This window comes from Notothenia rossii, assembly GCF_949606895.1.
Source record: "Notothenia rossii genome assembly, chromosome: 7".
NCBI lineage: Eukaryota > Metazoa > Chordata > Actinopteri > Perciformes > Nototheniidae > Notothenia > Notothenia rossii.
The window spans coordinates 13268872-13279489 of record NC_136905.1 but is presented as its reverse complement, the minus strand read 5'-3'; the positions used below and the strand labels follow the sequence as shown (position 1 = coordinate 13279489).

The 10618-nt window shown below is 38.9% G+C and overlaps 1 protein-coding gene across 1 annotated transcript; it reads right to left on the bottom strand.

Annotated features, from left to right (window-relative positions):
• Positions 1-295: 295 nt before the first annotated feature.
• LOC307046327 (myelin-associated glycoprotein-like) lies at positions 296-7941 on the bottom strand (the record flags this gene model as incomplete). Its single annotated transcript, XM_079692725.1, has 9 exons — positions 296-571; positions 2980-3049; positions 3274-3364; positions 3455-3754; positions 3835-4101; positions 5655-5915; positions 5996-6247; positions 7221-7517; positions 7602-7941. The coding sequence occupies 9 exons, from the start codon at positions 7939-7941 to the stop codon at positions 296-298; spliced, it is 2154 nt and encodes a 717-aa protein (XP_079548851.1).
• Between the last annotated feature and the right edge of the window lie 2677 nt (positions 7942-10618).

Sequence of the window (10618 nt, the reverse complement as noted above, 5' to 3'; positions counted from 1 at the left end):
TAGCAGTCGTAGCAGCAGCAGCATTAGCGAGGCAGAGGCAGGCAGATCCGGCAGCTTAAATAGAGCGGCATGTTTAGGAGAATGTGTTTGGTTGGTTGTAAGAGGGACGAGGCGCGTCACGTGTTGATGTATCATTGGCAAGTTGACAGCCTGAAGCTGTGTGATTCTGTTTTATCTCAGCGGGGATCTGCTTGTATGGTGAAGTCCTGTAGCAGTTTGAAGCGCACATTGCTGTGTTTCACTAACATTTACCTTAAACGTCAGCCATAAACATTTCACCTCAAGGTCTATGAGACTAAGGCGTCTTCTCTTGTTCCAATTGAGTGTCAGAAACGTTCTCTTCTTCCTCTGCATCTCCTCCAATGCTTCCTCTGGACTGCAGACGGATCTCAGCATACTCCGTCTTTGAGTCCAGGCCTCTGATCTCCCCTTCCCCAGGCTCACCCTTTGAATGGGCCTGCAGTTTAGCAAAGTCCACATTGACGTAATGGAGAAGTTCTTCCTCAGCTACTTCTCTCTCTTCCAGAAAAGCTTTATTAGCATAAATCACATCCACTTTTGAAGAGTTGATCTACAGAAAACAAAAGAGTGGCTTTAGTGATGTAGAAAATGAGGTAGTAGTGCACAATAAGGCCCATTGTCCAACAGAACACTTTTGGGAAATAAGCTCGTTAGCCAGTAAACCAACCGTTCATCGTTTCCTTTTTTTAAATGTCATTCAATGATGTTTTGGACATTCTATGGCGCACCTGTTTTTTAGTTAAATTCAATTGTGTATGTCATACCAAATGATGAGATGTCTTTATGGCATAATATACTATGTTTTATTTTTACATATATATGGAAAAACTATACAGTGAATTTATTTTAGAATAAAATACTATGACATTTTACACATTTTTCATGGCAAAACATTTTTATGAGAATTAATTCTGAAATACTTTTATAACATACTAAAATGCAATATTTTTTTTTGTATGGCATACCTGATGGACTTCTTTAACCCTCTATCGCATGACTTTTTATTTTGGGAGGAAAAAAATGTTTCACCATGTGTTTTAGGAGCTTAGGGGTCCCTTATGTTATATCAATTATAAAATGTGACCCCCCTCACACCCCTCAACCAGGGGTTGGTTTGTTGCCTCAGGGCAACAATGTGCTACGAGGGTATTGAAACACCAAGGATTTCTACAATTCAGAAGACATAGAAAAAACAACTATATGAATTCAAAAGGTGTTCTCTGTGTGTGTGTGTGTGTGTGTGTGTGTTTGTGTGTGTGTGTGTGTGTGTGTGTGTGTGTGTGTGTGTGTGTGTGTGTGTGTGTGTGTGTGTGTGTGTGTGTATCTGTCTGTCTGTCTGTCTGTCTGTCTGTCTGTCTGTCTGTCTGTCTGTCTGTCTGTCTGTCTGTCTGTCTGTCTGTCCGTCTGTCTGTGTGTGTGTGTGTGTGTGTGTGTGTGTGTGTGTGTGTGTGTGTGTGTGTGTGTGTGTGTGTATCTGTGTGTGTCTGTGTGTATATGTCTTTTTGTGTGTGTGTGTGTGTCTGTCTGTCTGTCTGTTTGTGTGTGTGTGTGTGTGTGTGTGTGTGTGTGTGTGTGTGTGTGTGTGTGTGTGTGTGTGTGTGTGTGTGTGTGTGTGTGTGTGTGTGTGTGTGTGTGTGTGTGTGTGTGTGTGTGTGTGTCTGTGTGTGTCTGTGTGTGTCTGCGTGTTGGTATGTGTGTGTCTGTTTATGTCTGTGTGTGTGTGTATATGTCTTTTTGTGTGTGTGTGTTTGTCTCTCTGTGTGTTTGTCTCTCTGTGTGTGTGTGTGTGTGTGTGTGTGTGTGTGTGTGTGTGTGTGTGTGTGTGTGTGTGTGTGTGTGTGTGTGTGTGTGTGTGTGTGTGTGTGTGTGTGTGTGTGTGTGTGTGTGTGTGTGTGTGTGTGTGTGTGTGTGTGTCTGTGTGTGTCTGTGTGTGTGTGCATATCAGTAGATGGTAAAGTAAAAACATTGATCAGGTTTATCATTTTACAGCTGAGCACATTTGCACACTTGGATGATATTGCCTGGAAAAAAGTGGTCCAAGTGGCGCAGTGTTGCCCTGAGGCAACGAACAAAAAACATAGTTTTAGCTAATTAATAAATACATAATAAGTCTTTAAACAATCAAATATACTTCTTTACGTATTCATGCACATGCATGTATTTTTCATTTTAGGTTGTGTACATTTCTAATATGTTAAAAAGTGAAATGTATCTTACCAAGTGGTGGCCCTGAGTCCCCTGCAGCTTTGCTTGCAGAAAGGACTGCTCCACCCCCAGACAAAATGCCACACCCATATAATTCCCTCATTTTATTGGACACCAGCATGTCAGGTGACATTGTGTATATTTAAAAAAATAAAAATACTTAGAGGGCCAGTGTGAGGTTGAAGAAAGTGGTTTGTTGCCTGAGGGCAACAGTATGCCATCGAGGGTTTTAAGGGCCTTTTTTTCCACAAATTAAAGTTGGACTTGTGACCTTTGGTGCTTTTTTTTCTATTATTATGATTAGTATGTTTATTAAGTAGGTTTCATTGTTTCATCTCATGTTAGCTTTTTATATACTTTCACTTCTATCTATTGTGTTTTACTACCTTCTTATTTTTTATTATCTTTGCATTATATTTCAGTTTTTATTCATATGAACCATGTTCTAAAGCACTTTGTTCTGCATGCTTTACTGATTACTGACTCTGATTATTTTGACATTTGTCATGGCATACAAAACAAATACTCTTGAAAGCATTATATAGATGACAATGACTTTGTAGAACATACTATATCATGGGTTTTAAAAATAAAAGTTTTTAAACATACCATACAATGCCTTTTTGACATAGTGTATAATGACTTTTTGAGACAACTTTCACCGCTGTTTAAAAATCAAAAACTACATTTTGTTGTGTCAGTGAAGCTTCCTGTTTTAATGCATCTAACAATATGTGCAAAACATGAACTCACCACATCAGTAACTACAGGGTTGCATGTCTCCGCCTTTCCCTTGTCCGAGGAAGAGATTACTTTTCCTTTCCTAAAAGTAACACACACAACAATATCGAGACATTTATTATAACTTTATATTAAAGTCTTTCATTTCATGGTGATATTTAGCAATGTTCTGAGGTGGCCATGGCTGCACTGCTTAAATGTGCTGCCAGCCTGGTCACCAGTCAAGTTACACCCCTGATGACACCCTCAAAATGTGTTTACAATTTTTTCTTGAACCAGCTTTTGAAAAAATAGGTTGTCTCTCACCGGTAGGAGATTATCAGCAGCGGTACACACACCAGCAGCATCCCCAGAGCTGCCACTACAAAACCGATCCCAAAAGACAACGAGTGGAAGCCTGAAAAGTCCCCACAAAACACATTGATCATTAAAACCAGAGAGGCAGATTATTAACAAATACAAATTCACCATCTCGCAATTCCTCTACCTTGCTCAGTTTTGCTAAGCAAAAAAATGTTAAAAGTAAAACTGTCAGAGCCCAGTGAGTTGATGCTGAGGCAGACTAGAGAGAGTGTGTCATCGTCCAGATCGTACAGGGTGATGATGCTCTTCATGCCCACGTTCCCCAGGGACTCTTCCCTGATTGGGATGGCAGCAGAGTGATTGACAGGCTCTCCGGCCAACTTCCAAACCAGAGAGGGAGGCGGGTACCCCTGGCTGTAGCAGGAACATCGGATCATGGATGAAATCTTGATGCAACGGGAAGAAGACAGGATCTCTGGAGGAACTGAGACAAAGAAGTCATTTCATTTTGTTTAATGGAAACAAAGGATTGCCTTTAATTAAAAAAAAGTGTATCAATCTCACATGTGACGTCAAAGCTGACACGCTCTGAGATGCCAGGTCCGTGGACATTCAGAGCTTCACAGTAATACTGATCTTCTGAGAGTTTAGTCACATTGAAGGTGAAGTCTCTCTCAGAGCCCATCACCTTCTCCTCTCTTCCAGCCGCTCTGAACCAGGTGACGTTCACTGCTGCTGGATTGGCGATGCTTGTGCAGGTCAGAGTTACAGAGCTGCCGTCCTGCACCGGACCAGAAGGGTCAACAGACACCGAGGTGTTCTTAGGGAGATCTGAAAAGCATAGTGTTTAGCTGATGTTAATAGTTCATGCTATGTCAGTCACTTCAAAATAAAAAAGAATGTCTTGGTTTTAAGTTAAGGATTTAGGCCAGTTGGAGTAGCTTACCACCAATGGTACAAGAAGCACAGTTTGAGAATCACAGTCTATGTAAAACACATTTACATTTTGAGTTGCCTTTTTTTAGAAAACTGAGATAACAACCCCTTCATTCTCTGTGTTTGGAAATAACATCTTAATAATCAAACAAAAGAAAATAAACCAAACACAACATCCTCACATGATTTAAAGCTCACCTATTATGCAATATTTGAACAATATATTATGGGGCCTATTTCAACCCTGTTACAAAAGTGCTGATTCTGGATCCGGCCTTTTAAATGTAACCGAGCAGCTCCTGGCCACGCCCCTTCGGAGCGTCTGCATGCAAGCGGTGAGCTCTGAAGAGAAGGCTGTGTAACCATAGAAACTCTGCTGAACGCTGCCTTCATTGAACACCATGTTATGTTCCAAACTACATTAGGCAATATTTCTGAAACAGTATGGAGCTCAAACGCTTTCTCTCTTGCGGGTTTACCTCAAGGACAGTACCTTTTATATCCGGCTTCTTTACACATATTCTCTCCAGTACAGTGTTAGCTCTGAGTGTGCTTGCTAATGTAAACACAGACCATATTACTTCCAAAATACGTCACACATTGTTTCTGATGTATACAGCAGCTTAACATGTTCTTTTTTCAGTGTTTACCGCTAGAACAGTGCTATTATATGCATTATATGTACATAACACAGTGGCGACTCGTCATCAGGGGCAGGGCATTAGGCACAGCCCCACATACTGTCAGCTGAAATCAATTACAATTATAATTGAAAAAATATGTATAAAATATATTTTAAAATATATTTAAAGATCATGTTTAGTCATCTGATTCTTCTCTACATTGCTGTTTTAGTCTGCGTTCTTCTGATTAGTGTCCACAGTGTGCCTTTTGCCGTGTTGAGCGATGTGGGGTTGCTCTGGGCTGCCCCTCTCTCTCGCTGTAGAAATGAACGTGTACTGTGAAAACTACACTGTGCATGCTCAGAGTCTTTTTGTATTCATTGTGTGCGCCAAAAAAATAATCACCAGTGGGGCAAAGTGCTGGCAACCCCACCCAAAAGTCATCTCATAATTCAGAGCTGATTGGCTGTGAGTATGTGTGCCGCGAAAAGTGTAGTTGTGAAGAGGAGACGAGAGAGAGCAGCGTATAGCGATTAAAATCAGTGAAACGGAAAGAAAATGAATGAAGTTGACCATCTACTTCAGCTTTGGTAAGTTCATTTTATGTCATATATTTTGTTGATATTCTGTGTTTTGCCTATAGGCTATTGCTCTGGTGGATCGATGGATATTGTGACCTCGGTGATGAGTGTCTGTGTTTTCCTTATATATACTGTCAGTCTTGGCCTCAGAGACAGTAGGCTACTACTCTCTACAGCAGAGCCATATTCAGTCTGTTGAACTTGACAGTGTAAATCAATGTCTTTACGGTGAAAATCAACTTACACTGAATGTCCAGCTGAATCAGTGTTGAATTTTGGTCCCCATGCTCATTTTCTGCTACACAGTAGTAGTCACCACTGCTGCTTGGTTTGACATTGTTTAAAACCAAACTTGATCCAGCCTCCTTTTCCTCTTCATCACCTTTGTACCAGGTGTAGTTGGTCACAGGTGGGTTGGCCCGGCTTTTGCAAAGCAGAGTAACAGAGCTGCCCTCCAAAAGTGGACCTTTAGGCTCAATGATTATTGTAGATTCCTTGGGAGGAACTAAATAAAACAAAATAAATATCTTTTAAAATGTTGCTGGTCAATATTTATCTGTTTGACTGTTTTTCAATCAGACTTACATTGTACGTCTATCTGAGTGATGGATGAGTTCTGGGTCCCGTATATGTTACTGATTTTACAGTAAAAGTGTCTGTCAACTTCTGACACAGTGGTGGAAAACCTCTTCCCCGAACCCATATCGGTCACCTGACCTCCATTCACTTTGTACCAAGTGTACACAGCTGGATTGGCATTGCCGTTGCAGGTCAGATTCACCAAGCTGCCCTCTTTTACTGTAGCAGAGTAGCTGACTGATGTGTTCTTTGGAGGATCTGGAAGAGATGATTGAAAATCTAGTAAGCTGTTTTTGTTACCTTAAGTCAGAGCCAGGCTAGTTTTTCCACTTGTTGCCAGTCTTTGTGCTGTGCTACGCTAACCAGCTTCTGGATGTCGTTACATTTGTGACAGACAAATGTGAGAGTGCAAGTAATTTTCTCATATAGCACTTGTCAAAAAGACATACTAGATGACAATGTACAAAACACCCTATTGTGTGCACTACCAAGGTTGTTAATATTAAAGCATTATGATGGCTTCATGAATCGGCCTTTCCAACTTTTGGGAGAATGTGAAAAACCTCTTTAAAGGTCTCCTATTATACTATTTTTAGGCATCTATATTATATGTCTCATATATATGAAAAACATGTCTTTGAAGTGTTTTGCTCAAAATACCAAACAGATCACCCATTCTAGCCATGCCTCATACCCCTCTATTTCAGCCCTGTTAGAGAAGTGCTGATTCCGAGTCCGTTGCTTGCTAATGTAAACACAGACCATATTACTTCCAAAACGTTGCACATTGTTTCTGATACAGCAACGTTTCTGATAGGGCCGTGGAAGTAAAGCCAGCTCACATTTCCGATATTACATAATAACGGCAAGCAGCTCCGTTGTACTACTATTTTTAGAGATGTGGGCAAGCAGGAAAAGAGAGAGCGTTGTATTTTCCGACACTTTGTGATGTCTACACATATTTATTAAAGACATCTAAAAGTGCATTTTGCATGATATGTGACCTTTAAATAATAAACATAAAGATAAATGACTTTGGTTTAGTGTCCCCTTTTTTTCCACTCGATAATCAAGTCTGCAGTTTTAGTAAACACAACTTGATCCAAATGCTCTGCAGAGTCCCCAGAGGAACATTTCATAACTTCACATTATATCAAATGAAGGGAATGATTAAATGTGAACTAAATCAACATCCTACTCAGCAACAAGAAAAGGCCTGAAACATACTCACAAAGAACATGGAGGGTCATAAACTTTTCCAACCGAAGGTCGGTGTTGCCAGCTTGTCGTTTGTAGAGAGCGGTGCACGAAAGATTCTGTCCATTGTGGAGGTAAGAAGAGGTGAAGTTCATAACAGAGACCATGGATTCAGATTCATGTTTCTCCTCAATGTCACCTATCCTGGGGGTCCAAGTCAGATCTGGGGGAAGGATGGGACACGGGGCTACAGCTGTGCAGCTCAACGTCACCAGAGCCCCCTCCTCTACCTCCAGTGTAGATGGAGTTATGGTAGGTTGGTCCAGTGAATCTGAGGAGTAAAAAAAACAAGTAAATGACAAGAGAGAAACCAAAAGATGTGTAAAGTGAAAAAATTAAAAGACACAATACAAACTTTGAGTGGTGATATGGACTCCTGTTGGATAGTTGCCCTTCAGCTTGTTTTTACACTGAATCCTGAAGTAGTATTTGTCAGAATGGGACGGTTGCATGTTGTGGAAGATGGTGGTGCACTCCTTGTTCAGCAGGTTCCCTGTGAGGTTTCCTTGCAGAATGTTTCCGCTTGCCTGATCTCCAGTGAGGCTGGAATCAAACACAATTGTTCCGCCCATGCTTTTTCTTCTCCAAATTGCTTTGCAGGTATGATCCAGATCTCCATCAAACATTGAGTCAACGGCGAAAGTGCAGGGGACCTTCACACAGGATCCAGTTAGTCCATCTATTCTCTGAGGCATGGTGATTTCCCACTTCACGCATAAGCTACCTGAGGTGAAATAAAAGCAATAAATTAAATATCTGCCAAGGTTAAAAAAAATTAAGTATTCAAACAACTACCAGACTCAGGGACAGTTTTATCCCACAGGCCATAAGACTGCTAATCACCTGAGCTCTGTTAAGTGCCTCGATAAACATTCATCTGTTTGTCATCTTGCGATCTACTTATTTATCAAAATAGTTATCACCGCAATAAACCGTATTTAACTTTGTCTTAATGTACAATATTTAATTTCATATTCTGTTCTTGTATATATCATATTCTATTTACATGTATATAGATGTATATTGTATGTTATTATATATGTTGCATCGTTGGAGGAGCTCGGGTCATAAGATTTTCCTTGCCATTTCTACACTGTAGCTCATCTTTAAAAAAAAGAAAGAAAATTAAGCAGAAATGTAAACATAATTAAAAGAAAACAAACCCATCCAAATTAACAGCACACACTCACAAAACCTTAACTTTAAACAAAAAAGCATATTTTGCACTTTTTGTGAGTAATCTAAAGACATCGAAACGCATTCAATTGTTGGAAACCCTACCTTGAAGTAGAAGGAGGAAAACCTTTAAAGCACCCGTCATGCTTTTCTGTCACCTTGATATTCCTACAGAGGCACCAGACACACACAACAGACATGAAATCTATTCATTTGATTAACTAGTTAACTACTTCAATATGAATAGCCCTAGTAAAGAAGAGTACATGTTTTATAGGGGGGAATTATATTAACTTCACTTCATACTTCACAAAGTAAATATGATCAAATGTGACATTTGATATTTGTTGCTGAAAGAATAACCCAGTTTGAGTAATTTCAAGCTTCACACAGTAAAGAAGCAGTGCAGCTTATTTCAAAAACATAATGAATACTACTGAAAAGTATTAGTTATAAATAAAAGTAATACTTTTAAACTATTGCTTTAACTTGTATTGCAAATGTACTCTTACTGTTACTGGTGTCATCACTAAAGAGAGGAAATAATGTCGTCCTTTCAAAGATAAAATAAGGGAGCCAGCATGAAGATGTTAACTAATGATAACTATTTAAAATGTTTTGCATTTGTTTTGATAGCAATTCTGTAAAGGTATGCACATTATTCTTACAAATAAAAAACTATATATATATATATATATACTGATAACTATTTAAAATGATTTGCAAAAACATTTTATGTAGAAAGTAATAAAACAAATACAAAACTTCTTTAAAAGGTATGTCAATTATTCTTACCACGAACAAACAACATTTGACTGAATTAACTGACAAAATAAGCCTGCCATTTTATGACTTGCAATCATTTGAGTTTTCTAAAACAAATATCTTACCTTACAGCCAACAATGATGGTCAACATACGATATGTTCTGTTTCTAGAGAAGAAATAAATACATTAGTAGTAGTAGTATATACAGTACTGATCTATGTTTCAGAAATTGATAAAGAAACAAATAAAGGTTTCACCAGCATGGAAGGGTCAGTGGTAATAGTCCAACAACTGAGTCATGTCAGACTGGTGTCGTGTGTTGATGGCTTTTGAAAGATGTGTTCGGGGTGTGGCCTCCAGCATCATAGAGTTTAGAATCTCTTTTAACTACATTAATGCAAGTCCCATCAGTCATTTCTAAGGGATTCACAGAACAATGTTCCAAACCAGATTTTATAATGAAATATAAATGTGTTTTCAAAAGTGAGTTGTTGATTTACATATTCAATAAACAGAAAAATATAAAATATGACATTTGTTTCCACACTCAAGTACTCAACTGTTTAATCAGATCATGTTGTCATTTTGAAACAAAGAGGAAGTGAAGAGAAACAAAATGAAAGGCAATGCAGAAAGAGGGAAGAAACAACAATGTGATACTTTACATGCACAAACAGTAGAAGTCATAAAGTGTCATAAATGAAACAGTCAAGTTGAAGTTAATATAAGTGAAAACAAAGTGAAGTATAAAGACTTTACCAAACTAGTTGCCAGTGGGCATTGTGTGTGATGTTTTTGAACAAGCAGAAACTATTTCTGAACTTTCCTCAGCAGCCACATTTAGGAGCTACGCAGAGATGAACACGATGAAGGAGAAGTGAATCAGTTTGATTCTTAAAACACAGATACTTGGTGTTTGACATATAAGTATTTATGCTGGGATTCTTCTAGAATCAAACCAAGAACATAGTGTTACAAAATGTAGGCTGATTTTCAAACAGCACTGATGTCAGTTTAGTTGGCTGTAAGAAAGACAGAAGTGGTTAAGCGTCTGAGACATGAGGTCAAAGCCTTATATAGACTCTTCTTATCTGTTACAGTAAGCATCTCAAAAGAGCAGGAAATTCGCTCTAAAGGTGCCACGACTGGTGCAAATAAATATATATATCACAACCAAATACACAAATACATTGTTTCTGGTTTGTTCTTGATCATGTAAAAACGACATCTTAGTGAAGATCCTCTTAAGCACCAACTCTCTAACAGGAAGGAAATTGTGTTCTGCGTCAATAAAGAACATTTATCTCCCAGCTTATTACTGTGTTGCTATGTGCACACTGCACTGCAAGGAAACAGATGTCATCGTTAAAATACTTTACAAAATAAACAGGTAATAAGTTACGCAGGTGTCAGGGATGTAGGAGTGTGT